Below are 22,601 nucleotides of genomic sequence, written 5' to 3' on the forward strand. Positions count from 1 at the left end.
TAACTAACTGCTCAACACTGTGTGATTCTGGATTTTTATTGTGTTCTGCTGAAAACCACCAATCTAATCCAGAAATCTCTTGGGTCCAGGGGTGGAGGGGAACAGCTGAGTGTTGTCTGCAGGAGGGCCTGGTCTGCCTTCCCACCCACGAGTTGTAGTGGGATGCCTTGGAGGAGCATCGCATGATCTGTGCCCTGCTGGTGCTCGTGACCAGACATGGAGAGGTTGTAGTAATTTGGAAAGTTGTCAGCTTTGAGAAAGAATTTCCTTTATAACTTGCCTCTTTCAATGAAAGAGGCAGTTTCCCAGGTAATGAGAGCCAGTCCTTTGGGATATTAATTAGGTCAGGCTCTCCAAACTGTTATTTTGGCAGAGATGTCAGCTCAGCAAGCAGGGCCACCAGTTGATGGGTGCATGGTGTTCCAGGCTGGCAGTAAGGTGTGGTTTTTGGCTCCCTGCTTGGGGGACACAGTGTGTGTGGTTTGCTTCCCACACAGGGAGGATTGTGGTAACTCCTCCTGGGAGGTTAGATACGTGCATCACTGTGATCATGTCTATGTGCAGTAGTTTGTGTTTCATTGTTTTTGCAGGGTTTTGTGCAGCTGTTGCTGCTTACAGACTTGGTGGCACTGAGGAGTCCTAAAGACCTGAAAACCACAGTTTAGCAGTCTGATCCCTGATGCTGAGGGGGACAGGGTCTTTTTAGGAAGCATAATCCTGGTTCTGCTTCAGTTCAGCTTTAACTGACTGTGGTGGCACAGCCCAGAAAATATCTGCAAGTCATAGAAATGGAAACGTAAAAAAGGATCATTTTGGCTGAGTGATTTTCTGCATGACAGGGATGATAGAACTTTGCCTAATAATCCAGTACTAGTTTCCATAACTTCTGGGTGAACTAAAGCGTATCTGCTGGAAAAATGTGTTGATATAGTGGCTTTGGTTGATAGAAAATCTACCACATTCTTGGCTAAGCTGTTCAAATGAATAATCACTTTCATCATTAAACATGTACTAGGTTTTTTTCTCAAAGTTTCTCCTGTCAGATTCTGGCCATTTGATTGTTTTTATGTCTTCATTATTTTGACTAAGCATTAAGAGAAATATAAATGGTGGTTCTTACACGTGAAGATGTTACCGCAGTCTGCTGTGTTGAAGAGATTTAAATACAATTGTAAACTAAATTTTAAAATACCTTGAATGAGTGTTCAGTTTACAGAAATTATACAAGTGAATACTCAGAAAATGCAAAGATACTTGCCCAGGACAACCTTATAAATGTGTTCCAAGAAGAGGAACCTGGATGATTTCAGAGTTCTCATTCACCATTGAAGGTGCTGAAGAAGGAATGGGGTATTTGGAAAGAGGGGTGGAAGTTCAATGGACTGAGCAGATAGATCTGTGTGGCACCTGCACAGGCAGGAGAGATTCACCAACCTTCCAAAGCATCACTGTCTGAGAGAGTTCCAGTTCAGTTACCCTGAAAAAAGTATTTCTTTTGTTGTTAAGAACTTCAAGAAAAATGGCTGTGAATACTAGATCCCTCATGCTAGATCTTGTTTTCCATAGAGAATGTCCAACTATTGCATGCTCCTAGTAGGCAATTAATTATTTTCTTGCAAAAGAGTTGACAACCTTTTATTTCAATAATAGTATCATCCAGCAGAACTGAAATCAGTGACAACAATAGCCTGGAACAAAGTCACTGGTTTTCACAACAACATTTAAAAATGTTTGTTGAGAAAGAGGTGTTGCCATCTGATCCTGGTTTAGACTGAGTGTTCTCTGAGGATGTCATAAATCTGGATTGTCATCTCTATGACAGTTTGTCAAAACAAGGTGTAATGACTGAGTAGTTTTGCTAGCTTTGACTTCTGCTATTGCTGTTGTACAAGGAAGCAGGATGATAATATGCTGTGAGAGTCTGAGATCTGTTTTCTTACAGGTTTTGGGAGAAGCATGGGGGATGATTTTGTTGTTTGGTTTGATTTTCACGAGATTATCATTAGGGGCACGCTGAAATGGCATATCAATGCCTTCAGCACAGGGAGTGGACCAAGGTGAGACAAAGGGGCTTTCTCTGTGAGCACACTGGGGTTAGTTTGTTTTGTGTTGACACAGTGGGGGAGTTTGAATGAAGTATGAGGACAAGAACAGCTCTTGTGCCTTGAACCCAGAGCCAGCCCCAGAGCCATATGCTGAGAACAAGGGGCTATGTGGCTGCATCCTCTGGTTATCTGAGAAGCCTGAGGTGGAGTATTTTTACAGCTGTGTACTATTCTATGTGCTTTGTTGAATGGTGCGCCACTTCTAAGGAATCAGAATGCTTTGTTGGGAAAAAACAAAACCAAAAACAAACAAAAAAAACCCCAGCATTTTGAAATACTCTGTGTAGCACCTACATGGTACATACTGTCATAAACTGTGGGTCTAAAACACCATTTCCATTGCTATATTTTAACCTCAACACTGGATATCTTGCAAAAAGGAAAACTGTCTAGGCAAGATTTCTCCTTCGTTTCAGACTTTGAATCAGTCATAGTTGTTTTAGGTTTTTTTTCTGTGCTTATGTGGCCTCACATATTATGTATCTTGGTCTTCCTGCTAATGGGAGCAGGGCCAGACTCCCTTTTTCTCTGGGAACTTAGGTTAATGTAACTTCTTGAGATCACAGTTGATACATAAAATCCACAAAACTTTCACATGTTTTAATGATGCATTTTTAGATACTCTTAATTCATATTGCATTCATGATCTGAAAAATGGTCAGGAAAGGAATAAACATTCTTTTCAAATAGTTTTTCAAGACAAATGTCATGTGGCTTCTTAATTGTTGGCAGAAATTGTTACAGAAGGGTAGAGAGAGAAAGGAAATTTGTAAAGTTAATGTTCACATAAAACCGTAAAAGGGCAGAATGTCACACATTTTATATGGAAATGTAATGTTGCCAGTGAAAAAACCCTTGAAACTGAAGTACTTAGTTATGGATGTCAGGCATAATTGAGGCTACAGCTGCAAAATGAACCTTTCCTCAGTACAGCCACTGAGAAATTCCTTTACATTTATGCATATATTTCCAAATGAAATAGAGCATTGTGAGTTAATGCTTTCCATTTTGTAAATACAGTGGAAACAATGTGAAATTACTGTGATTTTTATGGCAATTTGTATCAATTGCACTCATGAGAACAATGTTATTCTGTTTGGGTTTATGATCTAATTTAGATAAAATTTGGGCCAAGTTGTATGCGCTGGGCCAGAGCAAGCATGAAAGGTAGAACAGAACATAAAGAATCCATCTGATTATGGGCCATAATGGTTTCTTCTCATCTTAAGGAGTGGCTACTCTTGGTCCCAGCAGCATTCTGTTATCCAAAGGACAATCCAAGGTTTGGGTGGGAAGGTGGAGTGTCCCAGTGCACTTCTTTCTGCCCCTTTGTAGGAACAGATTGGGCCAAAGACAAGTATTTGTAACAGGAGCTACCTGGAGGCAGAAGGTGCAGAAGCTGAGCTCAGTGGGGCTGGCTGTAATTCACTTCACTGCTGGGGGACTGCAGTTTCTGCCCTGGTGTGAGCTCTTGCACACATGGCTTACTGAAGTCCCCATTTACCTAGATAGCTGTGCCCTGCAGCAGCAGACACACTTCAGCTATTCAGACTGCTTAACATCTGCACAGAGCATTGCAGTTGTTCATGGTTTCATCTCCCTTGCCTTAAATTTCATAGACAGAAAGGGCAAGATGAATGAAAACTTACATCTTTTTTTCTTCTGATTTTTTTGATTTTAGTCCCTTGCCACCAGAAGTGCCTGTTTACCTAATGACATAAATGTTATGAAAGAAAATTATTTTACTTCTTTTCCAGACTATTGCCCATTACTTAAAGAGTAAAAAACTACTCTGAATCATCAACTCTCCATGAAAAAGTTTCAACAAAATAGGAAGTGTTTTCTTCCCTAAGTGATGGTGGAGTCTGTTTGGTTTGTCCTCCTGTAATGCCTTCTTAAATAGATCTGAAACAGCTGTAAGTGGCATTGCTGAGTTAATGTATATCTACCTTTGAGCTGGATTGGACTCATCGACCAGAATGAAAAGAGGCACAAATTGTTAACTTCAGCACTAATACATATTCATGCAGATAACTTGTCAGCTGCAAATTGACCATAAAAATTACATCTGCAAGTGTAACTCAGTCCCATTTGGCATTCACAGGGTGTGTAAAATATGCATTAGGCATTCACAGTGTTACTAGCAGGCACCACACCAAGTGGAAATAGCAAGTAACCCCCACAAAGAGATACTACATTGGATTTTATCCTTCAAAGCTGTAGTCCTAAAGTAGAGAGACATCTTACATTACCATTGTTTGCTTCCTCCTTTGTGCTACCGTTGCTTGTGAAATATGCTTACCTTGCACAGCACTGGATGTTAATTGTAACACAATTCATTAGTTGCTGACACCAGGTTTCTCCTTCCATATGTTTTGATCAACAATATCTTCCCTTTGCCAAATGTTTGCAGTTCTGTTGTTCATACTGAGATTGGCCCATGGAGGCTGGCTGTTAAGAGAGGCTGGTTGAACATTCACAGTCCAGAACTGATGTTTCAGATGTTTCCAGATGTTTCTGAGCTCTGCCTGCTTTCAGGCTGAACCTTCTCAGTTGGATAACCATGAATTGCCTCCAGTGCAAGAGAGGCCGTGTGTACGACCAAGTACAGTGCTTCCTGTGCTTCTTTAAATTAAAAAAAAATAAAATAGAGTAGTATGCAGCTGTCCTGTTGGCCCAAAATACTTTGAAACCACCAGTAATTGCTCTCGTGCATCGCTGTATCGATAAATTTGCATATATTGCCTTTTACATGCTCCACCACCTCAGGATTATTGTTTAATTAAAGCTTAATTTACTTTTTCTTAATGTTATTTGGGATTAATATACCCCTATTTTCATTTCTAATTTAGTTTTTATTTATTTGTGTTTGGGGGCTTCCGTTAGTAACAGTGTTTTCTCCCCTCTCAGCTTTCCTTTACTCTTCTGTGGTAGATTGTTCACTTCTGATCTGTTTCACTTTAGTTACCTTTCAAAAACCTCATCATGAGTGACTAGGTGGTTAAAACTGTTATTTCTCAGGGAAGAGAAAAGTAGAAATTCATTGTTTCTGTGTGTCTCTACAGTGAGTAAAGGTGACAGTGCCTCTACAGAAGAGGTTCCAGTGTTCTTGGAGACTGAAGATCACATTTTTCAAGGCTTGAGTGCCTAGGATTTATGTCTGTCTCATGTGATTGAGAACCAGTCCTTAGTGTGTGGCTGACAGGGAGGCAGCTAGCTGATAAATATATGCAATGACATTAATTTCATCTGGATTCATTCATTCAGACATGGAACGTTTGAAGAGTAAGTCCCTGTGAGATCAGGAGATAAAGTCTTTTCCAAGAGCAATGCAGGATTGCACCTCAACAGATTTTCTTGTGGAGATTGTGATCTGCCTTTTTGGGGGATTTTATGAACATGTTGAACAGAAATCTCTCAGAGGGGATTAAAGTGAAGTCAGAGGCTAAGACTGTAGACTTAAATGACCTCTGAGCTCTCAGTTTTTCATTTTTTGTAGTAACTGGTGGAGGCTTCTTAGATCCAAAACACCTCAGAAACTTAGATGCCTAGATAATGTTATAGACAGACAGAAAATCAAATTCCTTATACTGCTAGAATACTTTGTTCCACTCTTGTCTGATGAAAATACATTAGTAGTTCTGGGCTCAGGTGCCTGGCTCTTCCACAAAATGCTATAGTCATGAAACTCCAGAAGCTAGCTCCTTCCCTCTGATAACCACATATTCTCTGAACAGAGAGAGACATAGTTCTCGCAGGATTTTCCTAGGAACTGTGAGAAGCTGTAGGAAACTTCGAGAGAAGAATTCAAGCAATTATTATCTCTCTTTCTGTAACCATTGTTTATACAGTTCTCCAGAGTGTGCTATTCATAGTTCACCAGTAGTGTGAGAGGTTTTCACTTTGAGACCGATCAGGTCTCAGCTTAGCCAGTCAGACTATAAAAGTCACACCTTTTTCTAATAAACGGTTCTATTTCGCCTTCTGATTACTGGAGTCTCTCATTCTATCCCTGACTCAACAGCATCACTTCCCCTCCTCTTGTTTCACCCTACAAGCTTTGACAGAAGCACAGTGTTCCCACAAACAAACAGCTTCTCATTTTGCTGACAAGAAAGTCTCCTGCTTGTGGGTTTGACCCCCATGGCAGTGATGGGTCTGGAAGGCAGATGTGTCAGACCACAGATCCAAAAGTTTTGCTTTGCTCTGAGAATTGGGAAAATAATATAGAAAATAATAACCATTTCACTATGTGATATTTACTTGACATTAGTCTTGATTTGTAGTTGATATTCCTGTGTCCTTCATAGAGATCTCTCTTCCCTGTCTCTCTCCACAGTCAGAAAAAATACATTAATTCTCAGTGTGTTTGGCCTTGCCAGAGGCTTGTCCTCTTGCTTGTCTTTGGGAATATGAGTCTCATCATATCATTAGAGTAATGAACCAGTTTTCAAATCCCCTGATTTCTCTTTCAGCTCAGCAGTTAAATTGTCTTACTAGGACAAATCATGTAATAGCAGGCACTTCTGTTTCCTTAGCTGAGATATGGCTAATATCTAGTTAGGCACTCAGGTAAAAAAAATCAGACTAATGAAAAGAGTGTCTCCAGCAGAAGTACTGTGAGAGGGGAGGCGTGTCCAGCTCTCTCCAGCACTGAGCTTGCCAGTATTTCCTTGCAGCAACCAGGTTATAGGTTGGATGGCCCTTCTGCCCTGAGGCTCTCTTTAGCAAAGCCATTGGAGGCAAAGCAATGTTTTAGCTTTCCTCTTCATGGGAAGCAGCAGAGCTGCAAATTCTTTCTGCCTGCATGTAAAAAGATTGTTCTGTATTCATTCCATCTTTCCTAAGTACCCAAACACTCATGTGTTGCATACACTCAAGCAATGAGGAAATTCAGCTCCACATTTAAAAGCAGGATGCAAATACATTGCATCATTACCTAGCTCCTTAAAACCAAATCAGTGCTGGGAAATAAAAGCCTCTTGAAATAATGTGGAAAGCACATAAACTTACTACTTGACAGTAGTTTGTATTTTCAGTAAAGGACTTCCATGGAAACTGAGTCCAGTGTTACCAGGAAAGTACTGGAAACACACACATCTCCTTTAAGCATGTATGGCTTGTAACTGCTTTGGTATGGAGTGCAGGTCACTTCTAATACTTAATACTGATCATGCTCCTGGTAGAACAGCTGGAATAGTTCAACACACTACACAGCCAGAATCTCAGTACCTACTCCACAATCTCTGTGCTGCCTGCTGGGACTGGTTCCTGACTCATGCATCTGTCAAACTTGTCTAGGAATTGCTTGGAAGAATTGTAGTCAGCAGGGACCACAAGCACACCAGAGAGTGTGGTAACTACTAAGTGGTAATTGCCTGCCAGTGTGCCCCATCCTGGTTTAGCTCAGTAGATTAGACAGAGCTATTGCAGCTATACAGGCAACACTCTGCTAGAAGGGGCTGCTGAACCCACCTTGTGTCCCAACCCAGTGCATTTCTCAGGTCTGATTTTAATTCAGCAATGACTGAACCTGGCCCAGGGCCAGTCTCCAGAATTGTCTGGAGGAGGCAGGACTCTGGCACAAGGCATTAGCCAGGAAAGGCTGTAATGCAGAAGGCAAGTCCTGGTGTTGCATCAAAACTCCCCTCCAGCTTCCCACATGCAGCACACAGTGCTGCTGAAGCAGGAGTGTTGAAAGATGCATGGAAATAGGAAAGGAGAACTGTAGTTGCTCTCTGGATCTTCACTATGCAAGCAGCTCCCAGACTTGGCATGTTCCTGCCATGGACACCAGTTCTTAACCAGGAATCAGAAATATTTCTTGACTCATGCAGTCCATGTTTACAAGAAACATAAAAATAAATTTTAGGTCCCATGCTCCACTTCAGATGGCTTGAACTGATTTCCAGCTAGTGTTTGGGTTCAGAGTGACTCATTAGGTTTTAAATTACACAGCTTGTCAGCAGTCCTTTTTCCTACCAGCTCTGCAGCAGCTCAGCAGGGACACTGTCCAGCCTTCAGGGTCTCTGCTGGGGAATACATTTTTACTTCCTGCCAGTTTTGCTATTCTGCCTCTGCAGTAGATACCATAAGCCAAATGGACTTCCTTCACACAAGCAGTAGTAGGCTGTTGTACTTCTACAGAAACTCTGATGGGGGCCCATTTGATCCCATCCCAGAATCTTTTGTTCCAGCACTGCAGTGGTGCTGAGCCAGTGGAATCTCCTGTGAGTGCTGATGTGGGAGCAGATCTCACACCCTTTTGCTGCACTGGCATTTCTCAGTGAACTATAACACTTCTAGGTGGCAAACAAAAGTCCTGCTGCCAACATGCTCTTCTAATGCTTAGTTTCTAATACCAAAATAGCAGCTACTAGATACCAGTTTTCTTCTAAGAAATGTAAGTCAACACACATTTTGCATCTACAAATAAATACTGAAATAGCCATACCAAAGAGAACATAAGTAATACACACCAGTAATTCTGTTTACACTTACCACATTTTTGCATAAGTAATTATTTTAATTGTGTGCTCCTAAATATCATATTTTGTGGTACAATCTGCTTTTCAGCTATTGGAACCAGCTCCTGTTTCTGATTTCCAAATTCCTGAATGTCCACTTTAGTGCCACTGGACAGGAATTCTCATCTTAGTCTGCTAAGATTTTCCCTAGGTGGTGTTAATTGCAACATGCTTTCTTGGCTCTCATAAAAAGCATTACTGAAATCTGAGGTTGTTCTCACAGTGTCATTTACTGTGGACTCAGAAAACACACTGAGTTAAAAACTGAGATACTGCTTTTTCTGAAAAACAGTTCAAGCTTTTATCCCATCATTGCCCAATTTGCGGCCACCTAGTCTTTCTGACCAGCAAAGAAGATAGTGCATCCTTGTTACAAGACATTAGGAACTAATGCTTTTATCAGATGATTTTTCCCACTTCAGAAGAATTTCCATGGACTGCCATAAAATCAGTTGAGAAAAATGCAATCTTTGTGTTTCTTGGCTCCATACCAAAAAAAAAAAAAAGGCCTTTCTCCTATTTTGCCACTAAGAGTCCAGTTATAGCTGAACATTTGATTAAGAAAATTTGCTAGAGAAGCTTGGTGATTGGATTATATATCTGATAGGAAAATTCTAATAAAGAGAATGTATCTGTATTTGAAAGGAATGGCCAGCATCTTTCCTTGGTTCCTTCTGGTTATTTATGTACTGATTTTGCAGTTTTGTGAGCTGACAAGCTCAGCAAGTGTCCAGCATTTGACTTAGACAGATTTGTATCTTTAAGAATTGTTACTTTTAAGCTGTGTGGTTTTAATGAGAGGGAGAAGAACTTCTAGATCTCATTTTTCTAATAGGCCAGAATTCAAGGGATGTGATGATAAAAAGTCAAAGTAAATTGAGTAAATTGACTGAATGCTCTTTTTGACAATCATATACAAGGGAACATAAAATGCTTTCCTCTGTTTGCAGGAATAGACAATCTCTATGAGAGGGCTCTTCACATCCGCAAACTCCTCCTCACCTTGCCCAGGTCGGTCCTTATAGTGATGAGATACCTCTTCGCCTTCCTCAATCAGTAAGTACTTACCCCAGGGACTGCAGCTTTCTCTGCCTTCCTTTGCAGAAGGGAGCTGGAGTTCTTTGGGTTTACTCGTACTCTATGTAGAATTCACATTTGAGCTCCATTTAACACAAAAGATGATCTTCTAATTGGCAGTGGAAATAGAATGAAAATGCTGGATTCCGTTCAATTTAAATTCCATTTGTCCAGAATTGAACAAGACAGATTAAAGTGTTGTCTGAAATGGGGAGTGCAGTCTACAGCATTAAAGCTGGCAACAAAATAAGCCGTTAAGAAAAATAACAAATACAAACTGTAGCTACATTAAAACTAGTTTATGCAATTTAAAAATGCATTTCTTTTTCCTTATCTCAAGCTGATTCCTCCTGATGGGAAAAAACCCCTGTATATTCAAGCAGCACAGGCACTACAAGCTACCTGCTTGATGCTAGGCACTGCCAGGGTGAGATTTTGTCTTGCTGCTTCTGTTTTCTGATAACAGGAGTATGAGCATAGAGAGCACACATCCCCTGTGTATGCTTTGATGTAGAGAAGCTTGTTTCTCACATTACAAAACACAGGCTGGAAGGAGGGTTGTGTGAGAGGGGAAAGTGGTGTTCATGTCTTCATCATCCCAGAAAAAAACTTCTTCTTTCTGTAAGATAAAATAAAAGACAGGTTGGGCAATTGAACTGTGTTTCTTCTTCCTTCATGGCCCTCTCTGGTTTTGCTGACCCCAGTGGTTTCACAGAAAATTTTGCTTATGTGCACTTTGCCCTGATTCTAACTTTTCTCTTTCTACTGTCAGTTTGTGTGTTTCCTGTTCTATCTGTTTTCATATCACCTTTTTCCTCTTTTTTCCTAAATTTGCCCTTTGCTGATTCATTCTGTCTTTGTGACCTTCCCTATTTCATGCAGCCTGTCTGTTCCTATAGAAACAGGGTCTTTTGCAGCCAGGTTATTTGTTCATGCCTGTAGTCACAGCTGTTCCTGTTTCCTTTCTTCTAGCAATTTCTGAACCACTTTGAAGCAGTATGTAAGAGAGAGACGGAGATCTAAAGTTTTATGAAAATAACCATTCCTTTGAAACTGAATCCATCCCCCAAAAATTATACCATGTAAATGTCTTTAAAGCTTACATCACAGCTACTCCTCTGCAGAGACATACAGATCGACCAGAGCTGTATAAGGTTGTACTCGTTATGTGATCATGTTAGCTACATCTGTGCTCTCCACAGGAATGCAGTTTGGAAAGCAGATTAAATACCTTACTGCCTCCAAATTGCTCCTGGTGCATCCACAGGAATATTTGACTTCCTGCAAATCCCATTCTGCATTTTGCATATGCAGTTATGCCTGCTTGGCTGCATGATGTCATCAGGTCTCATGGCAGACCTAACCTGGCATAGCCTCTGACACAAAGCTCCAAAGTTAGATCAAGTTGCTCAAGGCTTTGGCCAGTCAGGAACCTCAAACAGCAGCAGCTCCACAGCCTCTCCAGGCAGTCAGTCCCAGTACTAGGTCACTCTTATAGTAAAGAATTGTTTTCCTGCTTTCATTGGAATATCCCTTGCTGTGTCTATTGCCTCTCATCTCTTTGCACCTATGTCTGTCTTGCTCTTGTTAATAATCGTACATATAGTAGGAGATTGCAGCTAAATTCTCCAGTAACCTTCTCTTCTAAAGGCTGAACAAATCCAGTTCTCTGTGCTTTAGATTATAATTCATCTGCTTCAGCTTTCCAGCCATCTCCGTAGTAGTCCTTTCCTGGGCTTGTACCAGTTTGTCAGTCTCTCAAAACTAGCCACAGAACCTCATGTGCAACTTCACAGTTGGAAAAGGAATAATTCACTCCCTTAACCTGCTGCCTTTTCTCTTCCTAGTATAGCCACAAATGCTGTGGAATGACTTCCCATGGGCAGGACTTTGCATTCATCCTTGTTGAATTTGATTGAATTCCCATTTCTCCATTCCTCCATCTTTTCAAGGTCCTTCTAAATGGTAGTCCTGTGTCTGACCTTTGGCATATTTACTGCTCCCTTCCCAGTGTGGCATCACCTGTAAGCTGGCTGAGCATGCCTTCCATCCCCTTGTGTAGGTCGTTCATGGAGATGCTAAACAGTACCCGCCTTGCTATTGAGCCCTGAGGAGCACTGCTTATTAACAGCCATCAGGAGAACTTCACATTTCATGATGATAGTTACAATCTTTTTTTACAGTGTTGCATGTATAAAGTCTGAACCACCTTCTGAATCAGAAGAACAAGATGTCTCCAATTAACACACAGGGGACAGGATAGTAAATCATGGCATAAGAAAGGGGTGAACATGATTAAGTTTAAAAGCTAGTTATGAGGATAGTCATGTAGTGATGTAGAAGGTTTGCCTCATGCATATGTATTGTTTAAACATGGAAAACACTCTCTAAAATTCCCTTTCTAGAGGGAACATGGTGTTGTATTTTAACCCAACCAGACATCAGAATTCCTGTGCTGCTTCAGAGTGCAGGACAACATGGTATAGGGCATCCCAGCACTTCAGATTCTACTTGATTGGCCCCACATAGAACAATACAAAAGCCAGCTTTTCCAGTTAAAATGCTTTTAAGGAAGAGAATAGATAGTAACTTCTCCTTCAAAATTGAAAATTAGTAGCATTGCATTTTCTGGAAGAAAGGAGAGCTGACAAAAGTTGATTAATAACAATGAAGGCTTTTCCTTTGGACACTTCCATAATGAAACTGTTGTGGGAGTTTGTGGGCAGAAGACAAGGTGCTTAGGAATTTTAGTCTGTATGGTAAAAACAGAAACCAAAAGTCACAAGAGTCCTGGCAAGATCCAGGAACTTAGTTGCCTGCAGAAGAGAATTCTTTGTGCCTAAGCTGTGTAGCCAGCTGTTGAAAGATGCACCCAGGTCCAATGAGAAATGTATACACACTTTACATCCAGTTCACTTGGAGCACTGCTGAGATAAAAGCAGCAGCAGGTGATGTTAGCCCATTAAGTCGGCATACACTCAACATGGTAGCCTGGGAACACACACATATGTATATAAATATATATGTGGTATAAACTCACTTCATGGTGTATGTAACCTGTTGAAGAATTCCTGAGGTTTTTCCCATTTCTTTATGTAGGTTGTCAATGACAACAGGAAATCTCTAAGTTGTGATTTTAAAAAGTTTTCTACAGTTTTGAGAATAAGGTTAGTCACAGTGGAAAAGTCAATTTTTCTTGATTTTTCTGTTATAACAGCCTTTCACAGTACAGTGATGAAAACATGATGGATCCATACAACTTGGCCATTTGTTTTGGGCCAACCCTGATGCCTGTTCCAGACATACAAGACCAGGTGTCTTGTCAGGCACATGTGAACGAGATAATCAAAACTATCATCATCCATCATGAGGCTATTTTTCCAGATGTGAAAGAACTTGATGGACCAGTGTATGAAAAATGCATGGCTGGAGATGACTATTGGTAAGTCAGAATATTATCCTTCTGTCTCCTAAACAAAGTGATTAGGCTGGTTAGAAGTATGAAGATAAATGAGAAGAGCATTTAGGTCTACACAGTAAAGTGTTAAGTATGAAAAAGTGAAACAAAGGCAATTATGATGATGTTTCCTACAACATTTTGTGGAGGAAGCTGCTTTGTGTTCAGCCAGAGATGGAATTCCGGGTGTACAGAGCACATAGGCAGGTAGGAAATTGTTTCTTTGGCTGTTTCTTCAACCTTACAAAATTTCAGCTTATGATGCCTGCTCCTTTTCTTTGTTGTGCTTTAACAGGGCAGGTAGCTAAATACCACACAGGCTCTCACTCACTCTCCCCACAGTGGGATGGGGGACAGAATTGGGAAAAAAAAATTATAATTCATGTGTTAAAATGAAGACAGTTTAATAGGGCAGAAAAGAAAGGGCAAATAACAATAATTAGAATATGCAAAACAAGCGATGCACAATGCAGTTGTTGATGCACAATAAACCCAATCACTGATGGGTGCCCAGCCAGTGCCTGAGCAGCAGCCCCTGACCAGCTTTGTCCCAAGTTTACATGCTGAGCATGACACCACATGGTCTGGAATATCCATTTGGTTGTTTGGGGTCAGATGTACTCGCTGTGTCTCCTTCCAGCTTCTTGTGCCTTCAAGTCCACTTGCAGGTGTGGTGGGGTATTCAGTGTGAACACTGCTCAGGAGCAACTAAAACATCAGTGTGTTGTCAATATTATTCTGTTCCTAAATACAAAACACATCACTGTACCGGCTACGTGGAAGAAAATTATCCCAGCCAAAACCAGGACACTCCCTTGGCAGCAAACACACACTTTATATTTATGAAGGAATCAAATGTTCTGAGGGCTTCTTAATGTTGGAATTTTGTTTCAAGGAAATGCATATTGTCTTCTTCATTAGTTATGTATTCATAGCACACATAACACACTAGTTGCACATAACTTTGTAGCATTATAAGAATACTTTTAAATAATCTCATGCAAGTGGCATATTTTTGATGTATGTGGTTCCTCTCTTGCCTCCAGTGACAGCCCATACAGTGAGCATGGTACCTTGGAGGAGGGGGACCAGGATGCCAGTACAGAGCCCCACACCAGTGAAGATGGTGAGTTTGTTACTTTACTGTGCCTTTGATGGGGGTAAGTCCTACAGGTGTTCCAGGCAGGAGACCGTCTTCCTTTCCTAACTGTGTCTTATTTGAAAGAAGGAAATTTCAGTCCTGGTGTTCTGTAGCAAATCTTTAATCTCTATTTGTGTGCTTTTGCACTCTTGATTCATGTGTGTTTGACCAGCTGTTTCCTTGTTCTCTCCTGATTTGCCCAGTCACAGGAAGGGCAAGAGAGAAACTATTTCAGTCAGCACATATTATTTTCTGACATAATGTTACATTTTTAGTGACTCTTTTGTCTACAAAAACTAAACTTGTCAAAAGGGTGCCCTTAAATATTGCAGCTACAGGATATTTGCCATTGAAGCTCTATTTTTATATGAATTAAAAGCTGCTCTCTCTAAAGTATTTATAACAATTTAAAAACATGTGTGTACCCCCCACAGTGAAACTTTTGAACAGTAATAATTTTTTTTAAATATCAATCACATATACTTCTGGGTATGAGAGGTATCAATGAAAAAATTGATGCAACTCTATTATATTAATTGTTTTTATCCGGGTCATAAATGTGTATTCAACTGTGACAGTTTGACCATCCTTCAGATGTCCCTCACAGTAACTTCTACCAAGTTTCAAGCAAATTTAAGAGATAGAAAAGGATTCTCAAAGTTATATTGTTGTATAATTACTATTTTTGTGAGAATTGGTAGCTCATGAGAGGTGAAGGATTCAGAATGACACTCAATGTAGAGAAGGGCAGCAGTGTGAGCTCTCTGCCTGTCTGGCCAGCAGGCAACCCAGACAGAGCAACCAGCACACGTGCACTTAGCAGCAGTAGAAACAAAAGCTTCCCCTTGTCCCTTGCAGAGGATGTGTGGAGGAAGGAAGAAGAAAAGACAGAGCAGAGGAGAGGGGAGGAAAAGAGCTACAGCAGAAAAGGATTTTTTTTTTTAAAATAATGTCATAAGGGATACTGTTTGGAGCTGGGACAATGGCTGTAGGGAAGGGAAACCGGAAGGTGTATGTATAGGAAACCTGGCTACACTGGGCCCATTGCACACAGAGCAAAGTAAACAATAGTTCCACTCTGGCTGTACCCGTCTGCTTTGTCACGTACACAGGCTGTCAGTGACAGATTGTCTGTCTCTTCCCCTTTGCCAAGGTGAGGAGGGGCAGGCAGAGTCTGTCAGAGCAGCTGTTTGGAGAGGAGGGACATTTGGGTGGGCAGACATTACAGAAATGGGGAAAACTGAGAGTAGGAGAGAAATCTTGGTCTTCTGCCTGGGTGTACAGCCATGCCTGTGCAGCAGGGAGTACCAACAGTTCTACAAGACAGGCTGTGCATGGGCTCCTCTTGACCAGCTCTGTACAACTAAACCCACCATCTTTCTACAACACATCTCTTCTGAGCAGTGTGAACAAACTCAAAATCACACCTTATTTTTCCAAGACAATATAGCTGTACTTTAGAAGAACTTCTTCCATTGGAGGTATGAAGCAAGAGTGGAAGCTGAGGGAGTTTGCCTGTCTCTCATTTAGAGCACGAGTAAAGTGTAGATGACACACCAGTTCAATGTACTGGGGCCAACTTCAGGGTCCCATGACCAAACTGACGGACAAAGGCACAAGTGGACATGGAGAAGAAGTGCAGCTTTTCAGCAGCCATCAAAGCAGTTACTTCAAAGCCATGCCTGGGAAAGATGAAAACATCAGCAGGATATGGAGGAGCGGGACTGTGGCATTGCATGATGCATCATTTGTGCCTCAGTCATCACGGGCTATACCCCACCACTCTGTTGTTATACCAGTTTTACATTCCTGTCATAGTATTACTTGTGTTGTGTTGTGACAGTGTCACCGGGGAAGACAAACCCTGAAGAGAATACCTGTCAACAGGAAAAAATTCTGTTAAAAGATTTAGCTGCTCAAGACATGGGTTTTTGTTCACCAGATCACCCAGCAGTTTAATTCTAGTTGCCTCATCACACCTTTTTAATTAATGCAGTGCCAAAAGGAGCGGACATCTGTGTTTACAGAGAAATAATTGTTAGCACAAAAATATTTGTAAGCTAGATAAATACTGCTGCAAAGCTGAAGATTAACAAGCCTGGATCACGCACAGAAACTGTTCATTTTTGATTCCAACCTGCAAGCTCTAACCCATTTTTTTCCATTAATATGGCTTTCTGTTGAAATAGCACATTTTTCTAATGTAGGTTACAGACTTTAAATTAAATGCATTCACTCTCTTTCTGTGCATACATTCATGTGTTTGTGCTCTGACAATTCCTTTTAAAAAGTATTATTTACACCAGATATGAGAATAGGTGAAAATTTTTCAGTTTGCTTACTGAACTTCATGAGAGTCACTGATAGACACGTGGTGGATAACAAAAGCCCTTCTACTAAAGGGTCTGGAGTATTTTGAAGGTTTAATGTGCTTGATTCATTGATTATAAGCTGGATGCATCACTGCCAGCTGAATGTGGAGAGAGAGAAAGGGGGGTGCCACATTGCTGCTGTATTGATCAGACACATGGTACTTAGCTGGCTCCCTCTGTGAGGACATGGAAGAATCAGATTCTATAAATGCTGAGGAGTTTTTTTTCATGTTGAAAATCTGATTAGTTTTATGCTAAAATGTTATATACATACATAAGACCAAGCTGCCTACCCCACAGGAATTACAGGGTCATTGAAACATAATCCAGTGGTTACAATCAAAACCAAAAGGCTTTCTTTTACTTACTCTTGCTATAAAGTTAAACTGCAAGTGGCTCTGTCTCTCTCACTCAAGTGCTTACTAGAAAAAACCATCTGTAGGGGCTGTGTCAGTAGTGCTAGAAATGTTCATTACAATTTAGAAAACACCAAGACTTTAAAAATTAAAAATTAAGTTATGTCTACAGAGGTAAAATGCAATAGGATTGGGAAAAATATTAGCACATATAAATGAGCATAAAAATATTTCATAACTTCTTTATTTTAAGCATATAAATTGTTGTGGGTTTTTTCCCTAAGTTTACAGGTGTTCATGTATTTCAGTTGATCGCTTGAAAGGGAAGCAGGAAAGAAAAGGAGCTGCATTTTTCTGTGGTGTTTTCAGGCTTTTTTAGATATACAGAAAGGATTCTGATAAGGGAAACATACTAGTTTTTCCTTTCTCCTAAAACTGGAAATGAAATTTAATTTCTGAAGTTCAGAACATTTGTACTCAAGCTGAAACACACAAAAAAAAATCTACCTGTAATTTTGCTGCAAACAACCTTTACCTGAAAATGTCCCTGCAGTAAAGATTCAAAGGACATTGTTCATGTTTTACTGAAACAGCTGTTAGCATATTTCCCTTACCTTCAAATTGATGGAGATTTTTTTATTCTTGTTGGAGTCATATGGTAAAGAGTGACTAGATCTGTTTGCAAAGGAAGTAAACATTTCCTGAGGAAGTTAGACAGATGGAGTTCTCCTAGGAAAACATACATAAAATTAATACTATGCTCTCCATAGATTTCTCATGAACTTAGGATAAAACTTTAGATGGTATTTCTGCTGAAAACAAAACTTACAGGGACATGTCAGGCTGTACATTGTTGTTCCCAGTGCATGGTCATTTTCTTGCTCTTTGCTGGTGCATGCTGTAATTGAGACTTAGCTAAATTCTGTTCTTTCGACACCTTGCAACAGTTCTTTGCTTTTGCTCTTCCCAGTCAGAGAGCTGCTGTCCTGAGGACATTTTGAAATTACAGAACCACTCTATTCTCTGATGGGATGCAGAAGATAACGAAATAGGGAGATAGCACCTTCCTGGGGAGTTTGAGGACGTACTTTATTCCCAACAGATAGGGTACACCTGGGAAAACTGAGGAAGTACAGAACAGAGCAACAGCAACTTCCCTAGAAAAAGTGCAGGGGATGGTGTCCCCTCCTTTCCTTAGCTCCTTGTGCCCTGAGGCGTAGGGGGCAGACCAGGTCCAATTCACTGCCATCACCTCTGTAGGGAGGTTAGGTCTACATCTGGCACTCCGGTCTCAAAACTAAAACTAGCATGTTTATTCTGCCCTTTCTGCTCTCCCAAGCAGCATGAGTTTTTCCCACAGTTCTTCAGTTTGTCCTGATTTTTCCTTTCCATAGCATTTCCTGATTCACTAGAGATGATAACTGGTGAGATCCTGTATGCCATCAAAAACTTCTTGGTATTTTAGCTGAATGCCCACAGGTACAGACAGAGCAGTGGAATTACACTTCCCTCTGAGCTGTCAATTTTACTGTTAGACATTAGTACCAGACAGAATTTGAATTACAGATCCCAAATTTAGCTTTCATTGCCTTACCTTTTTGGAAATACTCATCTGTCATTCAGTAACCTTGATATTAAATGGCTTAACTTTCCAAAATGCATTTATGTCTAGGAGTAACTGTCATGGTGCTTTGGTTTTCACTATTAAAGCTTGACCTGTAACAAGGTGAATTACTGTTGAAGTGCAGTCTCAGTACTGTTTGCTGTAGGAAAATTATCTCTGTGTATAAAGAAACAAAACCAGCCCTTTCACAATAGGAAAACCTGTCTGAACTCATTTTTCACAAAATCTGTATGAAATCTGCGGGCACTCCTCCCTGAGGAGGTGGGATTTGTTACCCAGGCAATCTGATGTACATGTCTCAAAAGTCACATCCATTATGGGTACATTAACAATTCATACAGCTGGTTCCAGTGGGACAACATCATTCAGACCTCTGAGAAAGTATGTGAGTCTTGCAGGTGGTAGAAGGTTACAATAAACAGGATTCTCACTGCGCAGCACATTTATATGAGCATAATTCCACTGAGAAAGACAGAACTGTTTCTAGTTTAGTCCACTAATTTGTAAATAAAAAGACCTGTGTACTCAGTTGTGGGATACTGTATGGTTTGTTGATGTTAGCAGAGAAACAGGACATTCCATAGGCAATCAGTGTAGGGGTTTGTCCATCAATCCAGTTCTTGTGAGCATTACCAGTTAGCTGTGGAGAATGTCTAAGGAAAATATGTGCAGGAAATTTGGGATTTTATGACTTACTGCAAAACTTTTTTGTTTGGTTGACTTAATTTTTTTCTTTACATTTTAAAGTATTGCCTATTAGTGAGTGACTGGCTCTCCAAAGCCTGGGAGGTTTTATTTCTGAATTCTTGACCAGCTCTACCATAACCCATAAATTAGCTGTAATCTGAGAACAGAGTGTTCGTACAAATGTCTGTTCCTTTTCAATCTTACCTGATTCCAGTATTTCCTTCTTATAATAAATTCCATGGGCAATACACGTGATAGGAGAAGAACTGTGTTCTTTTGTCAGTGTTAAATTATTGCCATTTCATATTGCCCTCTTAAAGACAATGCAAGATAAACAGGCATGTTTAGTTTTACCTCGTTTCATTTTCTGAGCCTTACAGTTGCTTTGTGGCATCTGCATTTTCTGTTAGGGAGAGACTGTAGGAATGACAGCAGGGTAGCATATCATAATATCACACCACCATTAGAGGTCTCCTAGTTTTCCAGAATGTTTCTTTCTGTGTCAGCATTATAGTTTCTTTGCTTAAAAGCATAAACCAAGAAAGCCTTCAGCCCCACCCACCAGGGAATGCCAGTGAGTGAGACATTCATAGGGGCCGTGATGTTTGTTACAAATTCTCATCAGGCTGAACAAAGACATTGGACACATACCAAGAATCTCCTAGGTTTTATTGTACAGTCACCATAACTTTGGCCACCAGCCCAATATTTAGACTCAAAAGGTATTGGCTAACACACCCTTAAATTTCTTACAACACACTTCCACAAGAGTGGAGGTGAACGAGCCCTTAATTTTGTACAGTACACTTCAGTAAGTTCACAGCTCCCACAACACACAACCAAAGGTGCTGACTCACAAGTCACAGTACATTTGATATTCAGAGGTGCTGGCTCACAAGCTCTTCCTTCCCACAACAAACTTCACAGCAGAGCATGGGGCAGAAGATGATAGTTGTGCTTTGCCCATGCAAGGCAAGGGAAGAAAACAAAAAATAAAACCAGTGATTAGATTCTGCATTGTTGCTGCTGTGTCTGTGGTCCAGAGCAGAGGTTGTGAGACAAAGAAAGCAAAAGAGAGAGAGGAAAAAGACAAAGAACAAAAAAGATAATATAGTCCTCTACAGCCATCCAGTAGGAATGCATTTTCAGGAATGTATACTGTTATTGCTAGGTTCTTAATTGTATTTATATAATTGAAATAATTTCTGCCACCATACATTACTTTTGTGTTTGTAACAGTGAATTCCCCATATCACTGTATTCCATCTGTGTAAAGTTTCTGAGTTAGTAACTTCTAAACAGACTGCAGTTTGTCACTGACAGGAATGCTTAAAGTGACTGCAGAAGCAGCAAAGCACAAGACAGTCTTCTGCAGGCTGGGCAAGTTATTAAAAAAAATTAGCTGCAAAATATAACCTCAATAAAGGTGCTGTCATTATGTTTTCACACTGTAGAACGAAGTTAATTTTAAAAAGACATTCCTGTGCAAAATGTTGTCATAAAGGGACAGTGGCTTTCATTACCAGCCTGGTTCTTTAGGGAATTACAACCTCAGCAATTTTAATTCGCACCAGACAGAAAGTTGCTATGCTAGTCATTAGCCCAGATGTTAATTTCCATCTAAATATTGCTCTAATTATGTAAAGAAATTAGTCATTTCAGGGACTCTTGAGTTACTGGAATCATCAGAGTATGTGATTTTTAGACCTGTATTTTGCAGTTTTTTCTTTATGTTTTGAGACTTTGATGACAAAATTTAATCAGTTAGAGCTCAGGTGCTTTTGGTTTTATGCAAACAAAATGAGAGCTTGTTAAAATCACAGCTTTTTGCTGGATGCCTGGGCACAGCTCTGGCCATAGCTGCAGGGCCCCTTTGCTGACATCAGTAGGTCTCCATCCCAGCACAGGTTATGGGATGGAGCCCATTTCCAGCCTAAGGCTGAATTTACCAGCATTCTGACAAAGATTTAGCCAGGACTGCTGTAGCCAGTGTTTGGCTTCAGAAAACACCAGCAGCCTCCCCTGCAGAAACCAGGGCAGCTCAAGATTTTGGAGCAGTCAGAGCTGCTTTAAGCAACTTGAAGCCACACAGGGACTGTCCCTGTGGTCTGGAGCTGCCTTGTCTCACTCCAAAAGGGCATTAAGGAAGTGAATTGAAGCATGAGGCTTTGGTGCTGTATAAAACACTAGGTTTCAGTAGGTCTGCATGCTCATCACGTAAAAGACAGGAATTCCATGGCCCAGTTCGGCAGGGTATCCCTGCTCATGCACAGGCTAATCTTGTCTTCCTTCCCTTGCCACTGCACATGGTAAAAGCACTCCTATTTACTTTTCCCTTATCACGCTGGTTCCTTGGGCCTTTGGTTATTCATCTGAGTTGGTTCTTTTTGTTTTCAGAAGTCTTTATTGCCTGGCCTCCATCCCAGTCTCCAGCACGCAGGAGCCCTTCCAGCAGGAGGCAGAGGCCTCTCTTTCAAAGGCAGTTGCAACATTTGAGTATGCTGTTGTTTTCTGCAGCTCCCAAAGCAGCCCAGATGTTTCACACCTGGGACACAGATTGATTATGTTTCTTTGTAAGGAGCACATTGTAACCACTGCCTGAAGTCTGCCTTCCTTCATATGATCTCTGTCAGAATGAGCACTGAGAAAATGCAAAAAATGGGGCTGATATTGCCCAAAAGAGCGATATGTAATCTGGTATTTGTTGTTCTTCCCACCCAGAGTGTGAGCCCATAGAAGCTATTGCCAAGTTTGACTATGTTGGAAGATCTGCACGAGAACTCTCTTTCAAGAAAGGAGCTTCCCTTCTGCTCTATCACCGAGCATCTGAGGACTGGTGGGAAGGAAGGCACAATGGAATTGATGGCCTTGTTCCTCACCAGTACATAGTGGTGCAGGATATGTAAGCAGTGTCTGGTGTGACTGGGTTCTTGGGGGGTGTAAAGTCTGCAGTGCTTAGCAGTATTTGCCAAATGGGTCAGCAGTTTGAAGGGTCAGATATGTTAAACATTTGCCTTCTATGCAGGATACCTGTCTTTACACCCCCGAATTGAAAGCTCCATCAAAAACTACTACTAGGCAAAGCTACTTCTATGGATATGGTCACAGTACATTAAGAGACAGGTGCTGCTGCACTTATTTTAATTTGACTATCTCTGTGTAGCAGTTGCTGACTTTTAGCTTCAGAATAGCAAGAGCTGGGGAAATGCAGCCCTGACCTCTTGTTTTGCAGTATTAGGCGTGTGCTTTGCCAAG

At 40.8% G+C, this 22,601-nt stretch overlaps 1 protein-coding gene across 2 annotated transcripts in view; it reads left to right on the forward strand.

Annotated features, from left to right (window-relative positions):
• The window catches only part of SRGAP1 (SLIT-ROBO Rho GTPase activating protein 1), a 141,456-nt gene that overhangs the window by 113,224 nt on the left and 5,631 nt on the right, over window positions 1–22,601 (forward strand). For both annotated transcript variants that reach the window (XM_039704138.1, XM_039704139.1), the window contains exons 16-19: window positions 9,583–9,688; window positions 12,927–13,151; window positions 14,213–14,292; window positions 22,068–22,248. In XM_039704138.1, coding sequence (XP_039560072.1) covers window positions 9,583–9,688; window positions 12,927–13,151; window positions 14,213–14,292; window positions 22,068–22,248 — 592 coding nt within the window. The remainder of the gene's footprint in view (window positions 1–9,582; window positions 9,689–12,926; window positions 13,152–14,212; window positions 14,293–22,067; window positions 22,249–22,601) is intronic.

This window comes from Passer montanus, unplaced genomic scaffold (genome assembly GCF_014805655.1).
Source record: "Passer montanus isolate IOZ18808 unplaced genomic scaffold, ASM1480565v1 scaffold17, whole genome shotgun sequence".
In the NCBI taxonomy this organism is placed as follows: domain Eukaryota; kingdom Metazoa; phylum Chordata; class Aves; order Passeriformes; family Passeridae; genus Passer; species Passer montanus.